The 26,825-nt window shown below is 47.4% G+C and overlaps 1 protein-coding gene across 1 annotated transcript in view; it reads right to left on the bottom strand.

Moving 5' to 3' along the window:
- The window catches only part of fgf14 (fibroblast growth factor 14), a 622,751-nt gene that overhangs the window by 116,153 nt on the left and 479,773 nt on the right, over positions 1 to 26,825 (bottom strand). Inside the window, exon 3 of the mRNA XM_072476053.1 lies at positions 22,446 to 22,549. Coding sequence (XP_072332154.1) covers positions 22,446 to 22,549 — 104 coding nt within the window. The remainder of the gene's footprint in view (positions 1 to 22,445; positions 22,550 to 26,825) is intronic.

The following is a 26,825-nucleotide window of genomic DNA, read 5'->3' as shown; positions in this document are numbered from 1 at the left end:
AAGTTCTGGTGCCCAGAACTGAACAAGCTGCTCCAAATGGGGTTTATCCAGAGCTCTGTATAACTGGAACAAAACTCTCATACAAGGGAGATCCATGGAGGCAAATAACGGTGCCAGATTAAATACTTTCTGTCAATGGATTATTCAAACACTTCCTGTCAATGCCCAATTTTCAGTACAATCAAGCATGGCAGATAGCAGAATGGAGGTACAGTGCTTAAAATGTAATTCAACATATATTTCACACAGACAGACAAGCTGTACCCAATCAATCCATACTCCGTATTCTGTCAGTTTTCTTTCAAACATGTTTTCAAAAGCAAAATACATGCCACATATTAGGTGATAAATATGCACAGTTATTGATTGGATTTCAAGGTACCTAAGCCAAGTTGAAAAAAGCGTAAGGATTCTTGGCTTCATGAACAGGGGAAGAGTACAAGAGTAAGGGGCTGAACGTTTAGAAATCACTGGATTAAGCAGAGGGGAAGGGGGGTTGGCGTTGCCGAACTTCAGCAACTACTACTGGGCGGCCAACGTAGCGATGATAAGGAAATGGATGGTGGGTATGGGGTCGGTTTGTGGCGGGTGGGGGCTGCTTCGTGCAGGGGCACCAGTTTGGTAGCCCTGGTCACGGCGCCTCTGCCGCTCCCGCCGGCGCGATACTCCACCAGCCCTATAGTGGTGGCGGCTCTTCGGATCTGGGGCCAGTGGAGGAGGCATATAAGGGACGTGAGAGCATCGGTGTGGACCCCAATCTGCGGCATTCACCGATTTGCCCCGGGGAACATGGACGGCGGATATCGACTGTGGCAGAGGGCGGGGATTGCGAGGGTGGGTGATCTGTTCTTGGAAGGGAGCTTCCCGAGCATGAGGGCGTTGGAGGAGAAGTTTGGGCTGGCGAGAGGGAATGACTTTAGATACTTGCAGGTGCGGGATTTTGTGCGCAGGCTGGTGCCGTCCTTCCCACGCTTCCCGCCAAAGGGGAGGCAGGACAGGGTAGTATCGAGGGGAGAGGTAGGTGAGGGTAGAGTCTCAGATATTTACAAAGAACTAATGGGAGCTGAGGATACACAGACTGAGGACCTGAAGCTTAAGTGGGAGGAGGAGCTCGGGGGGGGGGGGGGGGGGGGGGTGGAGGACGGTATTTGGGCAGAAGCCCTGAGCAGAGTAAACACGACCGCAACATGCGCCAGGCTCAGCCTGATCCAGTTTAAGGTCGTGCACCGGGCCCACATGACAGTGGCCCGGATGAGTAAATTCTTCACGCTAGAGGACAAGTGTGCTAGATGCGCCGTGGGCCGGCTAATCACATGCACATGTTCTGGTCGTGCCCTAAACTCAGGGGGTACTGGCAGGGATTCGCGGACATCATGTCCCGGGTTTTGAAAACTGGGGTGGTAATGAGTCCTGAGGTGGCAATCTTTGGGGTGTCGGAGGACCCAGGAGTCCAGGAGGAGAAGGAGGCCGACGTCTTGGCCTTTGCTTCCCTGGTAGCCCGGCGACGAATACAGTTGGCATGGAGGGACCCAAAGACCCCGAAGACCGAAGTATGGCTATCGGACATGGCGAGCTTTCTCGGTCTAGAGAAAGTTAAGTTCGCCTTGCGAGGTTCGCTATCGGGGATCGCCCGGAGGTGGTAGCCATTCATTGACTTCTTCCCGGACAATTAATCGTCAGCAGGGTGGGGGTGGGGGTGGGGTGGGGGGGGGGGGGGGTGGGGGGGGGGGGGGGGGGGGGGGGCTAGGGTAGAGTAGTGTAGGGGGTGGTTTAGGCAGGTCCTTGCGAGAACGGAGTTGTGGTTTGTGTTATGCGTTAATTGCTTTTCTTTTTTGTACAGTACGATGCAATGTCATTGTTTTATATGCCAAAAATACCTCAATAAAATTGTTTATAAAAAAAAAAAGAAATCACTGGGGTAGGTTCCAGCTGGACGATTGTGTCCAATTCTGGACACCAGAAGATTCTAAAGTCTTGGAGAAGGTGGAAAGGAGATTTCCTGGAACGTATCACGGATAAAAGATTTCAGTTAATGTGGTTCTGATGAGAGCAGGGCCAATAGAGGTATTCAAAGTCATGAAGGTTTCGATGGTGTCAATGAGGAGAAACTGGGCTAAACTTTCCAATCCCGCCCGCTGCGGGAATTGATGCGGGTGGGACGGACAATTTGACGGACCGGTTGAAAGTCCATTGATCTCGGGTGGGAATTTCCGATCTTGGGGAGGATGCGGCTGGTATTCCCGGCCACTGCTTCCATTGGCAGGGTGGTCAGTAAGCAGGCAACACAGATTTAAGATAACGGGAAAAAGAGGCAGAGAGGGCGATAAGGAGAATTTATTTTCACAGCGAGTTGCAAAAATTGCAGAGTGCGGTAGACTTTCCATTTTTATTCTGTAAATGAAGGAGAGCTTCATATTGCAATTGTTCCTATACGGAGTGCTCATAATTGTACACCCCATAATTGCGCAATTATCCAACTTGCAAAGCATACAGCTTACAATCATCGTCCTCTCCCTGCTGATGTGAAAGTAGGAAATGAGGAAGTGATCAGGGAGATGTTCATTTGCAATGATATTTATGCAACTTCTGGGCAGCACGGTGACACAGTGGGTTGGCCCTGCTGCCTCACGGCGCCGAGGTCCCTGGGTCACTGTCCGTGTGGAGTTTGCACATTCTCCCCGTGTCTGCCTGGGTCTCGCCCCCACAACCCAAAGATGTGCCGGGTAGGTGGATTGGCCACGCTAAATTGCCCCTTAATTGGAATAAATGAATTGGGTACTCTAAATATATATTTAAAAAGAAATTATGCAACATCTGCCTTTAATTGTCTATTTTTTTAATTGTTACTCAATTGCAGCTGATCAGTTAAATCATCATTAGCTGTCTAATTGGTCTAAATATAAAAGGGAATATTTCTGTTGAAATTCATTTTTGCATTAAATTGAAGATTATCTCCAGTCGGTACAAACCCTTCGATATGTTTGTGAAATAAATTAGTGTTTCAGCTCTGACCTTGATCGGGGTGGAATTGGAAACAGGATCTAGATAAACAATACGATAAATCTGAACTTCCGGCGCCGACCATGGGGTGAGTGGTCGCACACAGGGCAGCTCTGGCTCAAAGGCGTTGATTTGAGTTCTTTTTACCCCAAAACGGAAGAATTTTGACAGGAAAGTGGAGTTGAAGGTGTGGAGGAGAAGTTCCCCCCCTGGGAGTGGCATGTCTGCTGGTTATCAGGCCCAGCAGGAGAAGGTGAAAGACCTGGCCAAGGAATTGGAGGTGACCTGTGGCACAGTAGCAATTGGAAAGATGGCGGAGGGGGAATGGTGTCGCTGTACACGGACAACCTGCTGGTATGTGTCAGACCCGTTGGAGCGTATGGAGAGGATTCTGAGTATCTCAGAGAGGTTCGGGCTTTCTCGGGTTATAAGTTGAAAGTGGGAAACGCGAGTTCTTCCCTCTGAACGAGGCGAGTCGGGGAGCTAATTTAGGGGTGTTGCCATTTAGGGTAGTCAGGGATAGGTTTAGGTATTTGGGGATCCAGGTGACGGGGCGTGGGAGACACTACGCACGTGGATCTTCACAAGGTTGGTGGAGGAGATAAAGGAGGACGTTAGGAGGTGGGGAAGGTGCCACGGGTGAAGAGGGCCCTGCTACAGAGGCAGAAAGGGGAGGGGGGGGGATTGGTATTACCGAACCTGCTGCACTACTATTGGGCAGCGAATGTGGAGAAAGTGAGGCGGTGGTGGGAAGGAGAGAGGTTAGAATGGGTTAGGATGGAGGAAGAGTCCTGTAGGGGGGGGGGGGGTCCAGCCTGAGGGCCATGGTGACGGTGGCGTTACCGCTGGCACTGACGAGGTTCAAGGAGAGCCCGGTGGTACAGTCCACGATTAGGATGTGGAACCAGTTGAGGAGACGCTTTAGGATGGAGGGGATGTCGGTGCCAACGGCATTATGGGAAAACCATGGGATCAAGCCGGGTGGGGTGGACGGTATACACAGGAGGTGGAGAGAGGTGGGGCTGATGAAAGCGAGGGACCTGGAGGAGAGGTTTGCAAGTCTGGAAGAGCTACAGGAAAGGGTAGAGTTCATGAAGGGAAGTGAATTTGGGTATATGCAAGTGAGGGACTTTGTGCAGAAGGAACGGAGAGGATTTCCCAAGCTGTCGGAGTACACCCTATTGGAACGGTTGCTGCTTCCGGTGTGGAAAGGGAGGGTAGGATTGGGGATATATATGGGTGGCTGGAGGAGCGCAAGTGGCGAGGGTCAAGGAGAAACGGGAGGAGGAGCTTTTGGGGGGGGGGGGGGGGGGGGGGCGGTGGGGGAGGTAAAACCTGTACAGACTGTAAAATTGAGAATTGGGGAGAATGTTCCCCAGATCATCCATGGTTTTGTATTTTTAATATGTTTGGAATAAAATGCATTTGAAAAATACGATAAATTTGTTGCCAAGTACGGTTTCTTCTGTCACCTAAGCTACTCATGCAAGGATTGAAAGGTAGTGGCCGTAGTAACAGTTTAAACACTAACAATAGGGAGGAATTTTAGCAATCTCGGAATTCAGATCAATCCAGGAATTGGGTGACTCAGATTAATCCAGATTAAAATCTTGGCGTGATCTAATCTACATGGTCATTATTTAGATGCGGGTTACAATTTAATATTAGGTGAATGTATGTATGCCTGAGACTTGTTCTTTAATTCAGTGGGAAGACTTGAATGTCAAGGGAGAGGCGAGAGTGATTGCTCTTGATGTCAAGGTAGCATTCAGCTGAGTTTGACACTAACAAGGTTATGCAGATGTACACCGGGGTCATGGGAAATCCCTCCTGGAGCTGGAGTCATACTTGACACATGTTAAACTGATTGTGGTTATCGGAGGTTAATCATTGCAGCCCAAGGATCACCTTTCCCTTATCACTGGTGTCAGGTTGTTTCTGATGATACCACAGTATTGAGTACCATTGATAATAAACCAGCAGCAACAACATGCAGGCTTATGGTAACACATGGCAGGAGTGGTAAACATAACAGCACCAAGCGAAGGCCACCCTCACCATGAAAAAGGATCCCCCCCCCCCCCCCCCATGGCCTATCTCCAAAAAACCATTGCCCCCCCCCCCCCCCCAAGGCATCTCCTACCCTCCCCTCCCCTCTCCAGGAGCCCTGCCGTTTACCGGCAGCCTGCACTGCGCTTCAGGCATGGCGCTGCGGCGCTTCCTCCGGCCGCAGATTGGCTGACAGCTCTCCAAGGCAGGGCTGCCTTTCAAGTGCAGGTGGAAATCCCGCTTGCCGTCAATCAATGTTCCATTTGAGCGTGAAATGGCAGTGGGCCTGTCAGAGTCAGCAGGGACGAGTGGGGGCCAAGGACCCACCATCCAAAAAATTCAGGCCCAAATTAGTCGTTGTGTTCCCTACCTGGCAACAGTGACCTCACTTCAAAAATCATTTCATTGGGTGTAAAGCATTTTCGGGCACCTTGAAGTTGTGAAAGATTCCACCTAATTGTGTTGATCTTTGTGAGGTTGCCTTCTGGATGAAAAGCATAGCGTGCACAAAGACACTTGAAGCGATTTTCATCAACAAAGCTAAATTTATTTACACCACTTATGTTCAACACTTAATCCTACAGTAAACAAAGAGATTATATTAAACTACACTCACTAACACTATCTCAATACTCAACTATAGCTATGTTCTATCTTCTCTCGCTCTACTATGCACTTCATTCCAATCTCCTCTCCTCCACACTCTCTCTCCCAGAAGCCTAAGAGCCAATGCCTTGTATAGTACTGTCCCTAGCTCCATCTAGTGGCTAATTGTAACATGACATTAACTCTTCACATGCTGAACATAGGGGCAGCACGGTAGCATTGTGGAGAGCACAATTGCTTCACAGCTCCAGGGTCCCAGGTTCAATTCCGGCTTGGGTCACTGTCTGTGCAGAGTCTGCACATCCTCCCCGTGTGTGCGTGGGTTTCCTCCGGGTGCCCCGGTTTCCTCCCACAGTCCAAAGATGTGCAGGTTAGGTGGATTGGCCATGATAAATTGCCCTTAGTGTCCAAAATTGCCCTTAGTGTTGGGTGGGGTTACTGGGTTTGAGGGTATCGGGTGGAGGTGTGGACCTTGGGTGGGGTGCTCTTTCCAAGAGCCGGTGCAGACTCGATGGGCCGAATGGCCTCCTTCTGCACTGTAAATTCTTTGATAATCTATGAACATTTTTATAATGCCACACTAATTGCAAATTCTTTGTTTTCCATTGCAAGCATTGAGATCTCCCTGCGTACTGACTGCTGGCTTGACAATGAAATGAATTTGTTGTCATTCTCCTTCTTGTTGCTGTCTGAAATGGGATCTGATAGTTCGTGCACAGGACAATCAGTATGGATTCACCCTCGCGTGTGGTGTCAGAATGATAGTGACTCGACATCAGAGTGCTCAGTATTTCTGCAGTGAAGAAATGCGGATCGTTATTCTCGACTGTACAAGCGTGAGTCAGAAAAGATTGAATATGGGGCAGCACGGTAGCACGGCGGTTATCACAGTTGCTTCACAGCTCCAGGGTCCCAGGTTCGATTCCCGGCTTGGGTCACTGCCTGTGTGGAGTCTGCACGTTCTCCCCGTGTCTGCGTGGGTTTCCTCCGGGTGCTCCAGTTTCCTCCCACAGTCCAGAGATGTGTGCAGGTTAAGTGGATTGGCCCTTAGTATCCAAAAAAGGTTAGATGGGGTTACGGGGATAGGGTGGAGGCATGGGCTTGAGTAGGGTGTTCTTTCCAAGAGCCAGTGCAGACTCGATGGGCCGAATGGCCTCCTTCTGCACTGTAAATTCTATGGTGATTCTAAGATAAGTGACCGACAGTCCCTTTGAGTGTTTCTGCAGAGTCCGATGAGTATTATCCAGTGAAGCTGGTGGTGGTGAAAGTAATGAGGTGAAAAATAAGTAGGTCAAAGAACAGGAAACTCCTGGATTTATATAGTACTTATCCTGACCCCAGAAAACTCCGAAATGGTTTATAGCCAATGAAGCACTGCTGTAGTGTAGCTCCTGATATGATGCAGGAAACGTGCCCGCCAATTTGTGCACAGCAAGCTCCCACAAGCACCAATGTGGGACCAGATATTGGTGGAGGGCGAACTGGCCTCAGATGTTGGGGAAAACTCTCCAGCTCTTCCTCAAAACAGTGCTACTGGATGTTTATCACGTCAAGCTCTCAGAGGAGATAGTGCCTGATTTTAATGTCTCGCCTCATCTGAAAGATGGCTGCACTCCCTCTGTACGATACTGGGAGTATCAGAATGGATTCTGTGCTCACATTTCTGGAATGGGACTTAAATGCACAACCTTCTATCTCGGAGGCATGGCTGCAAGATCATTCGCGATTGTGTTCAAGAACTGTCGAGCAACAGCTAAATATACAAATAATCAAAAATCCTGTAATTGATTGGGAGGAAATGTATATATAACAGGTCCAGATTGATACAGCACGAGTGTCAGAGACATAATTAGAGTCTTCAATTATTTTTGTGAACTTAGATGAAGAATGAAAGAGCGAGGGATTAAAAGCGTTTTCACCGTATGCAGTACCATCTGTCCATGTCTGAGCTTCCTTAAAGCTTTGACACTAATCTCTGAAGAGCACTCCCACTTGCTACACTAACCTACCATGCTGATTTCTCACAACAAACATCCTAGTGGCTTCTCAATACTGGTAACTGATTGACATTTAAACACGGGATTGTGGCGATCATTGTGAAGTGGGCTCATTCCCACTCGAAATCTGGCCTGACAATTTGCCAAACTGGCTGACATATCCCAGCCTCCTTCCCAGTGCAAGCTGTAGCACCACAGAATCTGACTGCACAAAAGGAGGCCATTTGGCCCATCGTCCCTCTGCTGGCTCTTTGCAAGAGCTATTCAATTAGGCTCATTCTCTCCTCCCCCTTACTCTTTCCCCCAGAGCCCTGCAAATACTCCCCATCCAGTGTTTATCCAATTCACTTTTGAACGTTCCTGTTGACTCTGCTTCCACCGCCCTTTCAGCCAGCACCTTCCAGATCACAACTCGCTGTGTTAAAGAAAGACTTTCCCCACCTCCCGATGGCTTCTTTTTTAAAAACTCCGTATTCTTTGCCTCCCAACTCTCCTGGCACCAGAAACTTTCCCCTTCTTTACTCGATTCAATCCTTTCCTGATTTTCAACATCCTTATCAAATCTCCCGTAACCTCTCTGCCCCAAGGATAACACTCAGATTCTCCAGCCTGCGCACAGTAATGAAATCTCTCATCCTGAACACCATTCACGTAGATCTCCTCTGCAACCTCTCCAAGGTCTTGACATCCTTCCTAAAGTGCTGTGCCCTTTACCTTCTACACAGTGGTCAGCAGACTTGATTGACGTTGAATAAAATCCATAGGGACCCACTGTTTGAATCCACAGCAGCAAAGTGTTCAGGCAGAGATTCATCTACAGTTCAAAGTGGGTGGTATTTATGTATCGAGGGCTATTTTTTAAAGTGGTTTTGGTCTGGTGCACAAGTGCAATTTATCATTTCCTTTCATGACTCCCAGCGCCGCAGACAGACTGGATCAGTTAGCACACCTTCCCATCAACAAACTAATTAATGTGCTTCTTGACAAGTTCTTTCACAGCTAGAGATAGTTTACCGACTTGCAGATTTGCGAGTGGAGCTTTGGAATTGATTTGATCGTGTCTTCCGACTTCGCTTCTACTTTTAAGTCATCTTGTTTCATGAGTTCTGGCGAACCCTCCGTCACCATCATTCCCCATCACAGGTTGCGCCTGTTAAACGCCTTTTCCATCAAGCACATCTTTAAGTCCCAGGTGAATTCTTCAGAATTAGGCACTGTACTTCCGACAGCACGGAAACAGACCATTTGGCCAAACTTCTCCATGCTGGTGCTGATGCTCCGCACATGTTTCCTCCCACATCCCTTTATCTCACCCCATCAGCCTAACATGCACTTATCTAACTTGAGTATTGCTGGAACAAAAAGAGACTTGCTGTCGAAGATTTTCATCTTGGACTCATCAGGACAGATTCGGAAGAATGTCAAATCTCATAGGGAACAACAATTCCCTATGCATGAGAAGAGAGTGCTGATTTGTTGGCAGGTTGACCCCGACTGGTTTTGGAGAATTCACCATTGAACATTTAACCGCCAAACTTTTATTTCAATTCAAATCAGTCAGGTTGATTTTGATTGGTCGCTTTTGTGAATTGAAAATTTCAATTGCTAGATCTTTGGGATCTTGGGGGGGGGGGGGGGGGGGTGGGGGGAGGGGAGGGTGTGGTAAGGGTTAATAAGGGTTATAGAACCAAGACAATTTAATGAGTTTGAGATACAGATCAGCCATGATCTAACTGAATGGTGAATCAAACTTGAGGGGCTGAATGGCCTCCTTTTGTTTCTATGTTTGTACTATGTTCCAACAGCAACAGAGTCTAGTTGTGTGAAGCCCCGTTCTTCCCGGTGTGAAATGCTCCATAGCTTTCCTGTCTGCAAAGTTTTGTGAAGCATTCATTAGTCATTCAACCTAAAATTGCCGCCTCTCAGTTCAAACATCCTTAACGTTAATCTCTTGACACAGCCATCCTTCTCAAAACTGATGATTAGCCAGACATCCTCCATAGCAATTGTGACTTCTTTCGGCTGATAAATCAGATAGAATTATGATAGAATTTCATAAATGTCGCAAATTCCCTTAAAGCTCGCCCTGTTGTTAGCTCGGTGACTCAATTCGATTGGAGATTTTACTTGTCGGATTCACAGGACTGCACCTCGACGGCGTTCCCGACAGTGAATATCTGAATTTCCTGTGAGATTGCAGCTGAGGGTGGTCGAACAATCAGAGACAGGGCTGGAGCTTCAACACGATTGGTCCGGAGCAGAGTCACAGAGCGTCAGGGAACTGGGTCTCCCCCCAATGCTTCAAATGTGCTTTTTTTCCCCCTCCTTCCGACTTGACCTTTGAAAAGGTTTTGTTACTTTTACGATTCTGCAACTAGATTTTGGCCTTTAGTTCAGCCGGCAAAAACTTAGCAAGAGACTTGTCAACTTTAAAATTTGGGTTGTGCTTGGATTGGTTATTCCAATAAAGGTACAGAAACATAGAAGATAGGAGCAGGAGGAGGCCATTCGGCCCTTCGAGCCTGCTCCGCCATTCATCACGCTGGTCATCTATGGCTGATCATCCAACTCAATCGCCTAATCCTGCTTTCTCCCCATAGCCTTTGATCCCATTCTGCCCAAGTGCTATATCCAGCCGCCTCTTGAATATATTCAATGTCTTAGCCTCAACTACTTCCTGTGGGAATGAATTCCACAGGCTCACCGCTCTTTGGGTGAAGAAGTGTCTCCTTATCTCTGTCCGAAATGGTTTACCCTGAATCCTCAAACTGTGACCCCTGGTTCTGGACACACCCATCATTGGTAACATCTTCCCTGCATCTACCCTGTCTAGTCCTGTTAGAATTTTATAAGTCTCTACGAGATCCTCCCCCTCATTCATCAGAACTTCAGCGAGAACAATCCCAACCGAGTCATTCTCTCCTCATACGTCAGTCCCGCCATCCCTGGAATCAGCCTGGTGAACCTTGGCTGCACTCCCCACTGGCCAATGGCAGGCATCCAGAGCATGCTGCCGGGTGGAGGGGGGAGGAGTGTAAAATCCCACCCATGGGATTACACAATGCAGAAGGAGGCCATTTGGCCCATCGTGTCGTTACCTGCCTTTCGAAAGAGCTATCAAATTAATCCCACCCACCTTGCTCTTTCAGGGGCTGGTGTGGACTCGATGGGCCAAACGGGCCTCCTGCTGCACTGTAAATTCTATCATTTCCCCGTCGCTCAATAAAACGCTTCCTTTTTGAGCATTTTACCCCCCCTTTGAAATTTCCTGTGAATCGGCCTCTACCGCCCTGTTTCAAAATAAGGGCTTCGCTCATATTGCAGAGATGGGGAGAAATTCTCTCTCTCAACGGGTGGCGAGTCTCGGCAACGTTCTTCCTCAAAAAGGCAGTGGAAGCAGAATTGTTTTAAGGCAGAGCGAGATAGATTCTTGATTGATAAGGAGGCGAGAGGTTATCGGGGGTCGGCAGGAATGTGGGCTGAGGTTACCATCAGGTTAGCCACGGTTTTATTGAATGGGGTAGCAGGCTCGAGGGGCCAAGGGGCCTGATACTGCCCCTAATTCATATCTTCATCTACCTTTTCGGACAGAGCGTTCCAGGTCGCAATCACTGCGGCAAATCATTTCTCCACATCACACCCTCTGGTTCCTTTGGCCTTCAATTTGCGTTCTCTTGTTACCAACTCAACAGCCACAATTTCTCCATATTTACTCTATTAACACCCCTCCTGATTTTGAACGCCTCTATTAGATCTTCCCTTAAACTCCTCTGCTCTAAGGAGAATAATCCCAGCTTCTCCGGTCCCTCCACATTAACTGAAGCCCCTCATCGCAGGCTCCATCCTGATAGGTCTCCTCGCAGCCTCTCCATACTGTAATGCCACAGAACAGGTCCACTCTTCACCAGGTATTATCGTACTGAAGTGAGTTTCTTTTGGATCTTCATGCACACAATGGAGGAAATAGTGGGGGGAGTGTTGGAAGGATGATCGGGCTGATGATCAATCTGTGAACTGCATTGTAAACGCTCCCTCCATGGCCATCGCATCTTGAGTTTGCATATGATAGGATGATGGGAGGCGTGGCTGGGGTGGGGTGTGGTTTCACCCTCCGCGAAAGGAAAGTTGTCTGGAAACCATCCCACCCCACAGCCATAACAAGCTGTGGGTGGACTAGATGGTTGGCTCGATCTGATTGACCGGCAACTCCAACAGCCCCAAGAGCTCAATGGAGCCAACACGGTGACCCAGTCTCAAGAGTATGGCTCAATGGATCCCTGAGTGAGGCATGTACCGGGTACTGGGTGGCAAGGGTTTAGCCAGTCTGGGGTGGGGGTTGGGGGGGGGGGGGGGGGGTTTGGAGAGCAGATAGGTAGGAAAAGAGGGGCCACAATCTTGAAGGGTGAGAGGAAATAAATGCAATGACAATCACGAGGGAAAAGGTACTAGTGAAACTAATGGGGTTAAAGGCCGATAAGTCCCCTGGACCTGACGGGGTGCATTCCTGGATATTAAAGGAAGTAGCTACAGAGGTAGTGGGTGCACTGGCAATAATCTTCCATGAATCCTTAAATTAAGGAAACGTCCCAGAGGATTGGAATTTTTTTTTGTGAATAATCTTTATTGTCACAAGCAGGCTAAAATTAACAAAGCAATGAAGTTACTGTGAAAATCCCCTAGTCGCCACATTCCGGCGCCTGTTCGGGTACACGGAGGGAGAATTCAGAATGTCCAGTTCACCCAACAAGCACGTCTTCCGGTACTTGTGGTAGGAAACCGGAGCATCCGGAGGAAACCCACGCAGACACGGGGAGAACGTGCAGACTCCGCACAGACAGTGACCCAAGCCGGGAATCGAACCCGGGACCCTTGCGCTGTGCTACCGTGCTGCCAATGTAACACTGCCAAAACTGCGAGTAGTCCCAAGGCAATGGGTTTGGGGTGGGGGGCAGGGGGGGGGGGGGGGGGGCACCCACCCTATATTAAACTTTTCCCTACTGAAAATACACCCGGGTGGGGGGGGTTGGGGCATGAACATGGTGGAGGGGGGGTGGATTTTCCAACCCTTCTCGCCGGCAGTGATCTTCCAGTCCCACCAAAGGTGACTGCCTCCCCCCCTCCCCCCCCCCCCATTCCCACCACCACAGCCGAAGGGACAAGCCAAGAAAAGTGGCGTAAACATCTGTGGGACCAGAAGGTCCCTCCTCCACCACCGGAAAACATGCCGGGACAGGGCGTGTGGTGTGGAGAGGGTGGGGGAGGGGGACGCAGGGCACGTGGTGTGGCGAGGGGGGGGGGGGGGGGAGGGGGACGCAGGGCGCGTGGTGTGGACAGGGCGGGGATCGCAGGGCGCGTGGTGTGGACAGGGCAGGGGAGGGGGATGGAAAGTCATGCCCAGAGTTTCTGTGGCAGAGGCAGGGTCACTACCTGTGGAGCTACAAGGTCACCTGCAGAGGTGTAGCTCCTGAAAGAACTGTTCGAGAACTGCCTTCTTCAGAAGGGTGCCAGCTCTACAGGACCTCTTGATGCTCGGTATTGGTCCCCATTATCTTGGCACCACGACATTAATCTATAATTCATGCATTTTTGCAAAGCTAATCATACTCATTTTTTTAATGATAGCTCTTTGATTGTTTCTGTAAAGCCCACCATTTCCCAGTTGACAGCTAAATGTGGTCAATTAAAACTGGAGGGGACGGATGCCAATCGTCACCTCACTCAGAAGGAAGATAATAAATCCTGCATCAGAGAGTTGGCTAGTTCCCCAATGTTCGGCATCAGCTGGAGCATTGCGCCCAATTCGCGGCTCAAAGCCAGAATCAGAGGAATGCAGATTTCTTGGGAGGGTTATTGGGCTGGAGGAGAACACAGAAATAGGGAGGGTGGGGGCCACAGATTTGAAAACAAGAATGAGAATTTTAAAATTAGGCATTGCTTAACCGGGAGCTGCTGTAGGTTAATGAGCACAGGGTCGGGTGGTACAACTCAGGACACGAGCAGTAATGTTCTGGATGACCTCAAGCTCACAGAGGGTAGAATGTGGAGGAGCTGGCCAAGAATGCATGAGTAATCGAGTCTGGAGGTAACAGATGAGGGTTTCAGTAACAGATGAGCTGAGGCAGGGATGGAGTTGGACAATGCCAAGGAGATGGGAATAGGTGGTCTTCGTAATGGCATGTATATGTGGTCAGTACATCATCTCAGGGTCAAATGTAATACCAAGATTTTAAGGCCGATACGTCCTCAGGAAACTAAGGATATTCGGCATGTTCACATTGACTCTTATCAGTTTTTACAGATGCACCTATCTGACTGCATCACAGTCTGGTATGGCAACTGCTCAGCCCAAGACCGTACGAAACTACTGAGAAAGTACAGAACACAGCCGTCCATCAGGCAAACCTGCCTCCCATTCATTGTGTACATCCGCGCTGCCCTGGGAAAGCGGGCAGCAAAATCAAAGACTCCTCCCACCCAGGTTATTCTCTCTTCCATCGGGCAGGAGATACAGAAGTCTGAGAACACGCATTAACAGATTCAAAAACAGCTTCTTCCCAGCTGTTACCAGACCCCTCAATGACCCTCTTATGGACTGAACTGATCTCTTCACGCGTCTTATCATAGCATAGAATTTACAGTGCAGAAGGAGGTCATTCGGCCTGTTGAGTCTGCACCGGCTCTTGGAAAGAGCACCCTATCCCCATAACCCAGTAACCCCACCCAACACTAAGGGCAATTTTGGACACTAAGGGCACTTTATCATGGCCAATCCACCTAACCTGCACATCTTTGGACTGTGGGAGGAAACCGGAGCACCCGGAGGAAGCCCACGCACACACGGGGAGGATGTGCAGACTCCGCACAGACAGTGACCCAAGCCGGAATCGAACCTGGGACTCTGGAGCTGTGAAGCAATTGTGCTGTCCACAATGCTACTGTGCTGCCCTACTGAGATTACAGAAAAAAGGATTTTTCAATGCTGTTAAGTGCTTCTGACAGTTGGACACTCGCAAATCGTGTACACATTGAATCCCAGTAGAGATTATCTTCGTACGCTTCACCTGATGCCTGTGTCTATGTATTTACATTGTGTATTTCTGTGTGTCCTATGTTTTTTTCATGTATGGATGGATCTGCCTGGACTGTACGCAGAACAATACGTTTCACTGTATCTCGGTACAAGCGACAATAAACCCAAATCCAAATACAATCCAAAGAACTGTTTGGTTCATAGAACATAGAACAATACAGCGCAGTACAGGCCCTTCGGCCCACGATGTTGCACCGAAACAAAAGCCATCTAACCTACACTATGCCATTATCATCCATAATGGGTTCAGTGACAGACAGTTGTCAGGCAGGGGGATGGGATTGAAGACTGGGGAGCAGGGTTTGTGGTGGGGACCAAGGACAATGAATTAAGTCTTCCTCATATTTATTTGAATAAAAGCTGAAATTGTTCTCCTTGGAGCACGGACAGATTTTTTCTATTCGTTCTTGGGATGTGGGCGTTGCTGGCTGGGCCAACATTTATTACCCCTCCCTAATTCCCCTGAACTGAGTGGCTTGCTGGGTCATTTCAGGGACATTCAAGCATCAACCACATTGCTGCGTGGGTCTGGCGTCACATATAGGCCAGGCTGGGTAAGGACAGCAGACTGCCTTCCACAAAGGGACATTACTGAACCAGATGGGTTTTTACGACAATCAACAATGGTTTCACGGTCATCATTAGATTTAATTCAAATTTCAGCATCTGTCATGATGGGATTTGAACCCTGGTCCCCAGAACATTACCCTGGGTCTCTGGATCACTCCAGTGGCAACATCACTCCGCCACTGAGGTCCCAAGAAAGGGAGATTGAACAGATTCAAAATTAAGAAAGGTTCTGCTGGAGTAAATAGGGAGAAACCTTTCTCACTGGCTAGTAGCTGGAGGCCACAGATTTATGACAATTGGTGAACACAAAGGGAAATTAAGAGGATTTTTATTTCCACGCAGGTCTGATGCCTGAAAGGGCGGTGAAAGCAGATTCACTGGTGACTTTCAAAAGTGAATTGGATAAATACTTGCAAAGGAAAAAATAATAATTGCCCGGCTGTGGGGAAAGAGCAGGAAAGTGGAAATAATTGGCTATCTCAGACAGCTAGCAGAGACATGATGGAATGAATGGCCTCCTTCTGTACTGTAGGATTCAATGTGTACACTATTTGCGAGTGTCCAACTGTCAGAAGCACTTAACAGCATTGAAAAATCCTTTTTTCTGTAATCTCTTGGAGTACAAGTGAAGCAGAGATTATCAAAGCCATTTTCCAATTGACTGAAACCCCTACGGAAGTTAATGTTGCAAGTGCTGGATTCTGAAACGGAACCTTTCCAGCTTTACTCACATAGAGAGCTGGCCTTCAGATACCACAAACCTTGAACCTTTTGTACAGTCACTCACGTAGGCTATTAACGCACAGGCTCAAACCTCTTACTGTCTACCAATCGTGCATGACCACATTCCTCGCACGGTCTTCTCTAAACCCTTGATTTCAGCGACGGCTGGTCCAAACATTGTGCCACTCCAATGTCGCTTGCAGGCTTCCGGGTAGAGGCTCTTTCAGTCAAAATTCTTGGGCAGAAGTAAATCGAATGCGGGCGGAATGTCCTCAAACAACGCACACAGCTGGTTGTACTGGGGTCAGCACTCGTTCTTGCGGCGGCGTAGTCGGCAGGTTTAAACTGAAATCGACAGTCTAACCCCGTCAACACACATTAGAGTGTTAAAACTGCTGGAAACAATTGGGACCTCAAGAAAAGAGCACACATTCCTGCTTTAAGTTGCTCTCGATCTAAGAAAATTAAACCATTTTAAAATTGAGCACAAAAAAGTTCAAGAAAATGCAACTGCAAAAACCTTTCAATTTATAACTCAACTAATTCTTAGGCGATAGAAAAACGCATTTAACCATGCAGGGCATAGCGTCGAGGTCTCAGAAATGAGAAATTCAACATGTCCGCTCAAGAAAGACTTGCTTTTATATAGCGCCTGTCACGACCACTGGATGACTGAAAGCGCTTTGCAGCAAATTAAGTGTCTTTTGGAGTTTACACGCGGTTGTAAAGCTGACAACACAAAAGCCAGATATGCTCACAGCAAATTCTCACACATAGCAATGTGAGAACTCGTGACCAGATCATCTGTTTACTGCGATGTTCAGTGTGAGATAAATACTGGCCAGGGCCTTGGAAAGAATTCCTCTGTCCTTCAGAACAATGCCGCGATATCTTTTACGTCAAGCCGAGCAGACAGGTGAGGCCTCGGATTAACGCCTCATCCAAAATATGGCACCTCTGGCCACGCAGCAGTCCCGCAGTGCGGCACTGGGAATGCCGACTTTGTTGTTGGTGCTCAAGCCCTGAAGTGGGACTTGAACCAGGACCCCGTGACTTATGGGGCTGACATGGAAAACATTGCAGCAAATCAATTCTGGGTGTATAGCTACAAAGAACCTACATTTCTCTAGCGCCTAGCAGCATCAAGTGGGCATCACAGCCAATGCAGTGCTTTTGAAATACAGGTCAGGAATTTCTAGGCCAGCCCACTGCGGGACCCACCCAAAGCCATCGGAACTTTTGCCGGTCCATCGGATTTTCTGTCCCACCCGCAATGATTCCTGTGGTGGGGAGGCCTGGGAAACCACGCTTTGATTATTACCTCAGCTGACAGAGCAGCATGATATGCGATGTCTGGATTTTGCTCTCCAGTCCCTGGAGTGGGCCTTGAATCCACCACTTTTGACTTCAGTAGTGAGGGTGCTAAGCTAAAGAGCAGATCATGGTAGGGCGGCACAGTGGTTAGCACTGCTGCCTCACAGCGACAGGGACCCGGGCGACTGCCTGTGCGGAGTCTGCACGTTCTCCCCGTGTCTGCGTGGGTTTCCTCCGGGTGCTCCGGTTTCCTCCCACAGTCCAAAGATGTGCAGGTAAGGTGGATTGGCCGTGATAAATTGCCCCCTAGTGTCCAGAACATTGTGTAGGTTAGATTAGGTGGTTTCCGGGATAGGGCAGCGGAGTGAGCTTGGGTGAAGTGTTCTTTCAGAGGGTCGGTGCAGACACGATGGGCCGAATGGCCTCCTTCTGCACTGTAGGGATTCCATAGAGATGAGGCAGTGGGGTGATGATGAGGAGGGAGATGAGGGAGGAGGGGGATGAGTGAGGTTGAGGGTTGAGGGAGATGGGAGGAGAATGGGGACGCGATTGGGCAGGGGAACCAATCTGTTTTAAAGTGGAATTGTGAGTGAGTGAGTTAGCGAGCAAGTGTGTGAGTGAGTGAGCGAGCGAAAGAGAGAAAATTGAGCAGGGGGTCTGGGCCATTTATTAGAACTGAGATGCCACGCACTCCCTCACTTAAGGACAAAACACAGAATAAATGAAGACAAACATGAGCTGTTAGGAGGCAAGGACTTCTTGACTGTATTGTCTTCCCCTGCATTGACAACAGGATAAGATTAATGACATGTCTAATTCTGGCTTTTAAAAAGTCCGATGAATTATTCAATCTTTTCCAAAATCAATCTCCGGTACAGAAATGATGGGTTGAATGGCTGTACCTGCGGAGTATTTCCTCTATTTTCTGGGCAAGATTCTCTGGCCTTGCCACGACATGTTTCTCGGCAGTGGGAGGCAGTCCGTCATCGGCCGAGGGGGCGGGCGGGGGCTGCTGCTGTCAATGGAATTTCCCAATAAATCCACCTCATGTCGCTGGGGAACTCGTGGCTCGGGTGTGCCATCGGCAGGTCCGGAAAACCTCGCCGGGGTAAACATCCGGAAGATCTCGCCCTCTGTTTTTTTTTATTTTAATCATTGGTAGCTGCCGAATGTTTTAATAATGAGCTTAACCTCTTTTCCCCTATCGATCGAATATGTCTCAACTTGTAATTAAAGCGAAGCGTGCAGCTCGGAATGTAATTGTATTTTTAAGTACATATTTATTCTGCACACAATAAGTGTAGCGTGCGTTTGATTTTGTTAAAATCACTTGCGATTTTACCAGCTGCTGGTCTGTTGAACATCTTTTACATCTGGTTTAATTGCAGATTTCTAGCATTCGCTGTTATACAGCTTTTGTTGTACACTGCCTTCTGAAGATGCCTATCACACTTGCGCAGGGATCTACTCCCTTGCAAAATTCCTGAAAAATTATATTAACAGGACATGAAACGGAGCTGCGCATAAATGTGGGAAGGAGATAAAGCCTCTGGCACCTGCCTAGGAATGGAATTGGAAACCGCTATACGACATCCAGTGGGGCGTGAAATGCCAAAGCTACGTGCTGGAGAGGATCTAGTGAAAGACCTTTGGGTTTCAAATATGCTTTTTGAATAGACTGCACATCAATGAATTGTTTCAAGCTCCAACTAACCTGCATTTCCTGTGCGTAATCTTTTGAAAAATATCTGAGCCTGACATTACTTGAAATGTATGTGTTCTCCGAAATACAGAAAGCATTTTCCCAGATGTAAAAGATGTGGAAATAGAAGATTAAAGGTACTTAACAGATAAACATGCAAGAGTTATTTTGACAAAATCAGATGCATGACACACTTAACTGATCACAGTAAAAACCGATGTATCTCTAAAAATACAAACAACTACATTGTGAGCTATATATCACTCCTTAATTACAAGCCTTGACATTCAGGTAATAGGGGAAATGCTGAATTAGCTATTAAGATTCAGAAGTTATCAGCTGTGTTCTGGACTGATTAAAATAGAAACGGAAAATCTTAGATATACTCAGTAAGAGGGGCGTGGCAATGGAGAGAGAAACAAGAGTTGGTGAATGAGCTTGCAGCTCTCCACAGATACTGTCTGATCTGCTGAATCCTCCCAGCATTTTATTTCAGATTTCCAGCACTCGCAGTATTTTCTTTCTCTCCGATATGGCCATGGGAGCATTTTTTCTTTTTATTAATGCGCGTGGAAGCACTCTTGATGTGCCATTGAGTAACATTTCGAATGGACAGGTTAGTTGTGATATTGTAAGAGTTTTGCTGTGTTCCTGATGTTCTCTAAATGAGCCACTCAAAATAATGTATTTTATGCAGTAATATTTTAACCATCTGATTAATCATCAATGAATAGAAAAGCTACAAATAACATCCATTATATAAGATGTTTACAATTACGCAGAATTTACAGTACAGGTGGTGGTATTTGGCCCAACTGGTCTATACTGTCATTTATTCTTCACATGATGCTCCATCCACCCTACCTCATCCCACACTGTAAACATCTTCCTTCCTAGTGTGCTCATCTACCTTCCCCGTTAATGTATCTATGTCATTCTCCTCAACCACTCCAGTAGGAGTGAGTTCCACACTCTCAAAATAAAGACATTTCACCTGAATTTCCTATTGGATTTATTAACAAAATAATTATACGAATGCATTAAAGTTTAAATTGGAAATTTCAGAATTGATTACACCTGTAATGATCTTTCAGTCAATCCAGAATCCTAGTAATGGCAGATTTTTTTTAACCAATATATTTTTGAAACCATCCATGTTTAAAAAATTCAAACATCAAATTTCAAAGTGAGAAGTAATGTCCTGTCTTACGTTCAAGATAAGCACTTGTATGAGTTGGCCTCGACCTTCGGTTGGGGGTGGGAGCCAGTGTATGACTGCTATTCACCTGTTGAGTCCTGGCCAGGATTTTGTCCGAGAATCCATGAGGAAGGATAAAACTAGAACCGTAGACCGTTCAGATGATCATGGCTGGCTCTCCAGCTCCCCCAGGGAGTTTTGCTTGAAATGGGTCAGAAATAGCAAATTCCAGCCTCAGTATTGCTGACGGGAATCCTCTCCAGTAGATATTTTATTTTGCAATGTGCCCATCTGAACAGCCAATTGTAAAACTGTTGTGTACGGGACCCAGCTTCTCACTGAAAAACTCAAAAACATAGCTTTTTGGAATGTTGTACTTTGTACAAACCTCCTGCCTCCTGCCCTTACTATTGTTTGCACATTAGTGCACATTATTGCAATTCTACTTTGTGGCTTGGTGTTACAATTTGTCTGATAACAGTTTGATCAGCACCTTGGGATTTTGAATGCTGTAAAAATGTAAGATGCCTTTATATAACAAGTTCTCAATCGTCTAAAATAAATAGAGAATATTAGTGTACAAATGTCTAATACTTAACCCATTATTTTAACTCAAGCACAAAGTCCAGCTGAAAAAAAGGATTAACGCTCCAATTAAACTAATGGGCGAAAAGAAGTCCAATTTAAGCATTCACAAAACTTTAATTCAGATCATTTCCTGATGCACTTAAGCTTTTCAAATGTTAAGTACCTCCTTGCTAATGGTAGTTTGGCATCGGATCTTACCCTCCACCAGATGAGTGACAATTTGGCAGAATAATTAGCCTGCCCATTACAGGATCCACACAGTATTTATGCCATTGTAATCGAGGGAATGGAGAACAGGTGAGTTGTATCAGGTACGGGGCAACTGTTCCACCAGGACCTTGAGATGAAAATCTACCCAATGGATGCTTTGTTGTCTAGTTCTTCACTCAATCCCCGAGTTACTATTCCAGCTATTCGTTTCAGACAATCTTGTTTGTGTCAAGATAAATCGATCTGGTTCGAGCGGAGAATCCTAGAAGATCTCATTAAAACACCAACATTTTTCATTTGTGAAAAGTAGCAACATCACCCTCCATTGCCACTCTGTGTTCGAAGACTCTCACTACCTCCTCGCCCTTGTTAATAACAATTCCTTGCTTCTAGGCCAAGCTCGCAATGAGCTTCCAGGCTTCTGACAATGCTACTCTGTATCTGACCACAAGGAGATAACAGCAGCTAACCCTGCCTGGCCTAACCTTCCTCTCAGCCCCTGGTCTCAGCTTAGTTAGTCTCCTCAACCGACGCAGCTGAAATAATCAATTCGCTGTTGCGACGCTCATCGCCGTTCAGTGGCGCAGACACACTGATGGAGAAGGGCGAAACAAAATAAAATAATAAACACAATTCAAGCCCCTTGTCTACTCATTAAATCTCAAATTGAAATGGCTGTTGAAGCTTGACAAACAGCCAGAAGATATAATGGTTTCCACTCAATAATAGCCTTTGTGCGAAGGATCCAAAAATCCTGCAATAATGCCACTCACTGCATTTCTGAGAAATCAGAAGTGAAAAGCAATGCCTGTGGGCCAGTAATCTGTGATAAAAATCGAGAGCCAATATTGTCAGGGAATCACAGAGCTTCGGACCTATACCACACTGGACAATCAATGCTAGACAGCTGCTGACAGTACGCGGAGAGAGCGTGCTTCAGTCTGACTCTCGGTGAGTCATCATCAACTAATCCTGGTTTGTTCTTTCCTTTAATCAGAAGCGATAACTGTAGTCAGAATGAAGTCCAACTCTCCCACTTCAGCGCTGCGCACCCCCCCCCCCCCCCCCACACACACACAGCAAAGGCAGTTCAGGTGGAGTTGATGTTTTCCATTCTAAATTTGACACCGCGCCAATGATGGAAGGAAATCAGGAGGTCCCCTCGACACGCTCTGTAATTCTCCTCCTGAGATTACAAGCAGGTCAGAGACCTTCGCTCAAAACTCACCGATTTTAATCTCGGTTTCTGGAGGGGTTGGCCCCTTTTGGACAATGGTCAGTCACAGACAGGGCGGCGAGGGGGTAATTGTAAATATATACTCTGATAGTTGGAGACTGACAGCCACTGGCATTTCACACTTTAGAAGTGGTGGCTTTAGCTGCAATAAAGTTACTCACCGATGTGTAAAGGTATCCTTCACCATTCATGGCCACGTACAGCCCTGACTTCACACCCTGGATAGCAACAACACGGAGTCCCACTGGCACAAGGTTGAACAATGCTGGAAGCACAAACAAAGCACGTTAACGGGATGCCAAGAGCAAATTCTGACTGCAAATACTTTAAAAAAACAGGGAAAGATCCATGCACGTAGAACAAGCAACCATGGATTACACCAGAATGGAGAGGTTATAACTATCAGGAAAGTATTGACAGGCTGAGGGGGTGACCTGAGAGGTGTCTTTAAAATGATGAAGGGGTTTTGTAAAAGTGGGTCCCTTTAAGGGGTGGGCCTTTGGAGGGTCATGTGACCCATTCGGCTAATCGGCCGAAGAGCGCGAATCCTGGGGCTGAGCCTAGGTACTGGAGTCAAAGTCATCAATCGCAACACTATCATTCTCTGCACCTGGTTACTCTGTTAATAACTAGTTCTGTGGTTACTCTGCTTGGTGGTCACTGCCCCTCCCCAGATACTACATTTGGCGACGAGGATCAACTCCTCGTTTTACATTAGCCACGGAGATCAGCAAAGCAGGCCTTTGGCACAAGTTGTCGGGAGCACATCTATTCAGCAGTCAGCGAGTTGTCACAATGCCTTTATTCAGAAAGCATGAGCCATTCGACCCTAATTGGAGGATTGGGTTCAATACTTTGAACGCCTGCGATATTTCTTCAAAGCTAAGGGAAGGGGGAGGGTAAACAGAAGGCAATTCTGTTAACAACCTGCAGTGCCCAAACATACAAGTTGATAGTGAGCTTGACTTCTCCGGACGTCCCGACACTAAAACCTTTGAAGAACTCATAGAAATAGTGAAAGGGCATTCTCACCCAAAGCCCTCAGTGACTATGCAGAGATGTAAATTTAATTCAACAGCAAGAGCCCCCAGGGAGGCGATGGCAGCTTCCGTGGCCAGGTTGAGGCAAACGGCTGAACATTGTGAATTTGGGTCTGCCCTTAATGAGATGTTGAGAGACCGACTAGTGTGTGGGGTGAATAATACTGGCGTACAGAAGAAACTGTTGGCAGAAACAGAAATGACACTGAAGGTGGCGTTAGAAATTGCCCTTGCTGCGGGAAGTGCAGAAAGAGATGTGAAGGAACTTCAATGTGTGCAAGCTGGCGAGGGCCACCAAGTTTGGAGGTAAACCTGTTAACAGCTGTAGCACCAGGGATTTCGTCACAGAGTTTAACGAATAAAGAAGTACAGAACCAGAGAGAGGACAGAGGTATAAGAGATTCAGTCTACAAACCAAGAACGGTGAAGAAAGCTATTGGTGTCGGAAAGCCCACCCCAGGAGAAGTGTCGGTTTAGGAGAGCTGTGTGTTCCACCTGAGGCAGGAAGGGGCACATAAGATGCAAACTACCCAACTGCCTTTAACTGTAGTTGAGGGTCAAAGACCAAACGTGATGGGACGAGATTGGTTTCAGGAAATAAAATTGAATCAGCTCGTTATTTTCAATGAATGAAAGGGATCTACATGACGCCCTCCGGGGATATCAGGAGGTATTTTGAGACGAACTAGGCAAAATATGAGGCTTGAATCCAAAATTTACATATATCCAGAGGCTACACCAAAATTACAGAGCAAGAATCCACAGCCCTATTCCCTGCATGAGAAGGTGGAAACCGAACTAGAAGATTAGAAGGTTTGGGAATTATCGAGCTCGTGCAGTTCGTGGAGTTGGCAGCTCAATTCTGGTCGCCACACTACCAGAACGATGTGGAGGTTTTAGAGAGGCTGCAGAAGAGATTTACCAGGATGTTGACTGGTATGGAGGGCATTAGATACGAGGAGAGGCTGAATAAACTTGGTTTGTTCTCACTGGAACGATGGAGGTTGAGGGGCGACCTGATAGAGGTCTACAAAATTATGAGGGGCATAGACAGGGTGGATAGTCAGAGGCTTTTCCCCAGGGTAGAGGTGTCAATTACTAGGGGACATAGGTTTAAGGTGCGAAGGGCAAGGTTTAGAGTAGATGTACGAGGCAAGGTTTTTCACACAGAGGGTAGTGGGTGTCTGGAACTTGCTGCCGGAGGAGGTGGTGGAAGCAGGGACGATAGTGATGTTTAAGGGGCATCTTGACAAATACATGAATAGGATGGGAATAGAGGGATACAGACCCAGGAAGTGTAGAAGATTTTAGTTTAGACGGGCAGCATGGTCGGCGCAGGCTTGGAGGGCCGAAGGGCCTGTTCCTGTGCTGTACTTTTCTTTGTTCTTTGTTGATCTCTGAACCAATACTTAAGCCAGTTAAGACTGTACGGATATGTGGTGACTGTAAATTAACGGTCAATCAAGTGGCAAAATTGGACAGGTATCCTATCTCTAACATAGAGGAGCTGTGTGTCAAGCTAGCTGGAGGCCTAACTTACTCTAAGTTAGTCATGAGTCAAACATCCCAGCAGCTGGAGCTGGATGAGGCAGCCAGAGAGTTTGTCACTATCAACACTATCAATTTCCTTTTAAATTTAGAGTACCCAATTCATTTTTTCTCAATTAAGGGGCAATTTAGCGTGGCCAATCCACCTACTCTGCACATCTTTGGGTTGTGGGGGCGAAACCCACGCAGACACGGGGAGAATGTGCAAACTCCTCACAGACAGTGTGCCAGGGCCGGGTTTGAACCTGGGACCTTGGCGCCGTGAAGCAGCAGTGCTAACCACTGTGCTACCAAGCTGCCCTACTATCAACACACATAAGGGCCTGTACCAATGAACTAGACTGCCATTTGGAGTATCATCAGCTTGTGTAATCTTTCAATGTACAATGATAGCCGATTACAAGAATTACCTAAGGTAGTTAGGCAGCACGGTGGCACAGTGGTTAGCACTGCTGACTCACAGCGCCAGGATCCGGGTTCGATTCCGACCTAGGATGACAGTCTATGCGGAATTTGCACTTTCTCCACCGTGTCTGCATGGGTTTCATCCGGATGCTCCGGTTTTCTCCCGTTGCCCACAGATGTGCAGGTTAGGTAGATTGGCCATGCTAAATTGCTCCTTAGTGTCCCTTAGCTGAAGTGGGGTTACGGGAAACAGGGCGGCGGCGGAGGGCCTAGGGAGGGTGCAGTTTGGAATTCTATATTTCATTCTATGAAAAAAATGTTGGTTACTTGGATGATGTGCTAATCGCGGAAGCCACAGAAGAGGAACACCTAACCAACTTAGTGGAGGTGTTAAAAAGGTTCCAGGAAGCTGGAATAAGATTCAAAAATAATAATAATCTTTATTGTCACAAATAGGCTTCCATTAACACTGCAATGAAGTTACTGTGAAAATCCCCTAGTCGCCACACTCCGGCGCCTGTTCGGGTACACAGAGGGAGAATTCAGAATGTCCAGTTCACCTAACAGCACGTCTTTCGGGACTTGTGGGAAGAAACTGGAGCACCCGGAGGAAACCCACGCAGACACAGAGGGAACGTGCAGACTCCGCACAGACAGTGACCCAAGCCGGAAATCGAACCTGGGACCCTGGCGCTGTGAAGCAACAGTGATCACCATTGTGCTGCCGTGCCGCTCATAAAAAGAGAGAAATGCACCTTTAAGGCAAACATAGTAACTTGTTTAGGTTCAGAGCAGTTGCACGAGGCTTGCACCCAATGCGAGATAACGGTAAGGCCATTGAGGAAGCAGCAGCCCCAAAGAGTGTGGCTGACTTAGATCTTTTCTTGGAGTGGTGAATTATTATGGAACGGGTTGGCGGAGAGGGCTGTGAAAACATTTCCAGCAGCCATGAAAAAGCAACCACCAGTATCCCTGTAGACCAAACAGAACCATTCCCCACAGAAGCAGCCGAGCAACTCCTGCCGACTTTCTGATGGGTCGGTGTATTTGGACCGGATTGGACCTGGGAGGGTGGTGACAAAGCTGATCCTCCAAAGGAAACATCATGATTCTCCACAGCTGGAGAGAACGCTCAAAGTGAATGATCTGGAATCCGCTAAAAACTTTGGGATGGGTCAAAGTTGGGTCCCAGGTGTTGTGGCCAGGACGGGCCCGGTACTGAATGAAGCCGAAGTTCAAGGTAAAAGACTGAAGAAACATCTAGGGCACTTGAGAAGAAGGGAGTCACCTGAGGTGGTCATTGCCTGGCATTTGGGTGGCACAAATCTTGCTCCTTGCCCGCCCAAACCTGGAGATTAATAAAGACAAAATACTCCAGATGGAGGAAACCGGAGAGTAAAAACAAGAAATGCTGGAAAATCTCAGCAGGTCCGGCGACGCAGAAGGACAGAGGAACAGAGTCAACATTTTGAGTCCGCGTGACTCTTCTCCAGAGTCTTCTTCAGGGTTATGTAATCCTGAATGTTGTCCAGTTCTTGGTGCGAGAGA

The sequence above is a fragment of the Scyliorhinus torazame genome, chromosome 15 (genome assembly GCF_047496885.1).
Source record: "Scyliorhinus torazame isolate Kashiwa2021f chromosome 15, sScyTor2.1, whole genome shotgun sequence".
Classification (NCBI taxonomy): Eukaryota; Metazoa; Chordata; class Chondrichthyes; order Carcharhiniformes; family Scyliorhinidae; genus Scyliorhinus; species Scyliorhinus torazame.
This window is presented reverse-complemented; position numbering and strand designations above follow the sequence as displayed.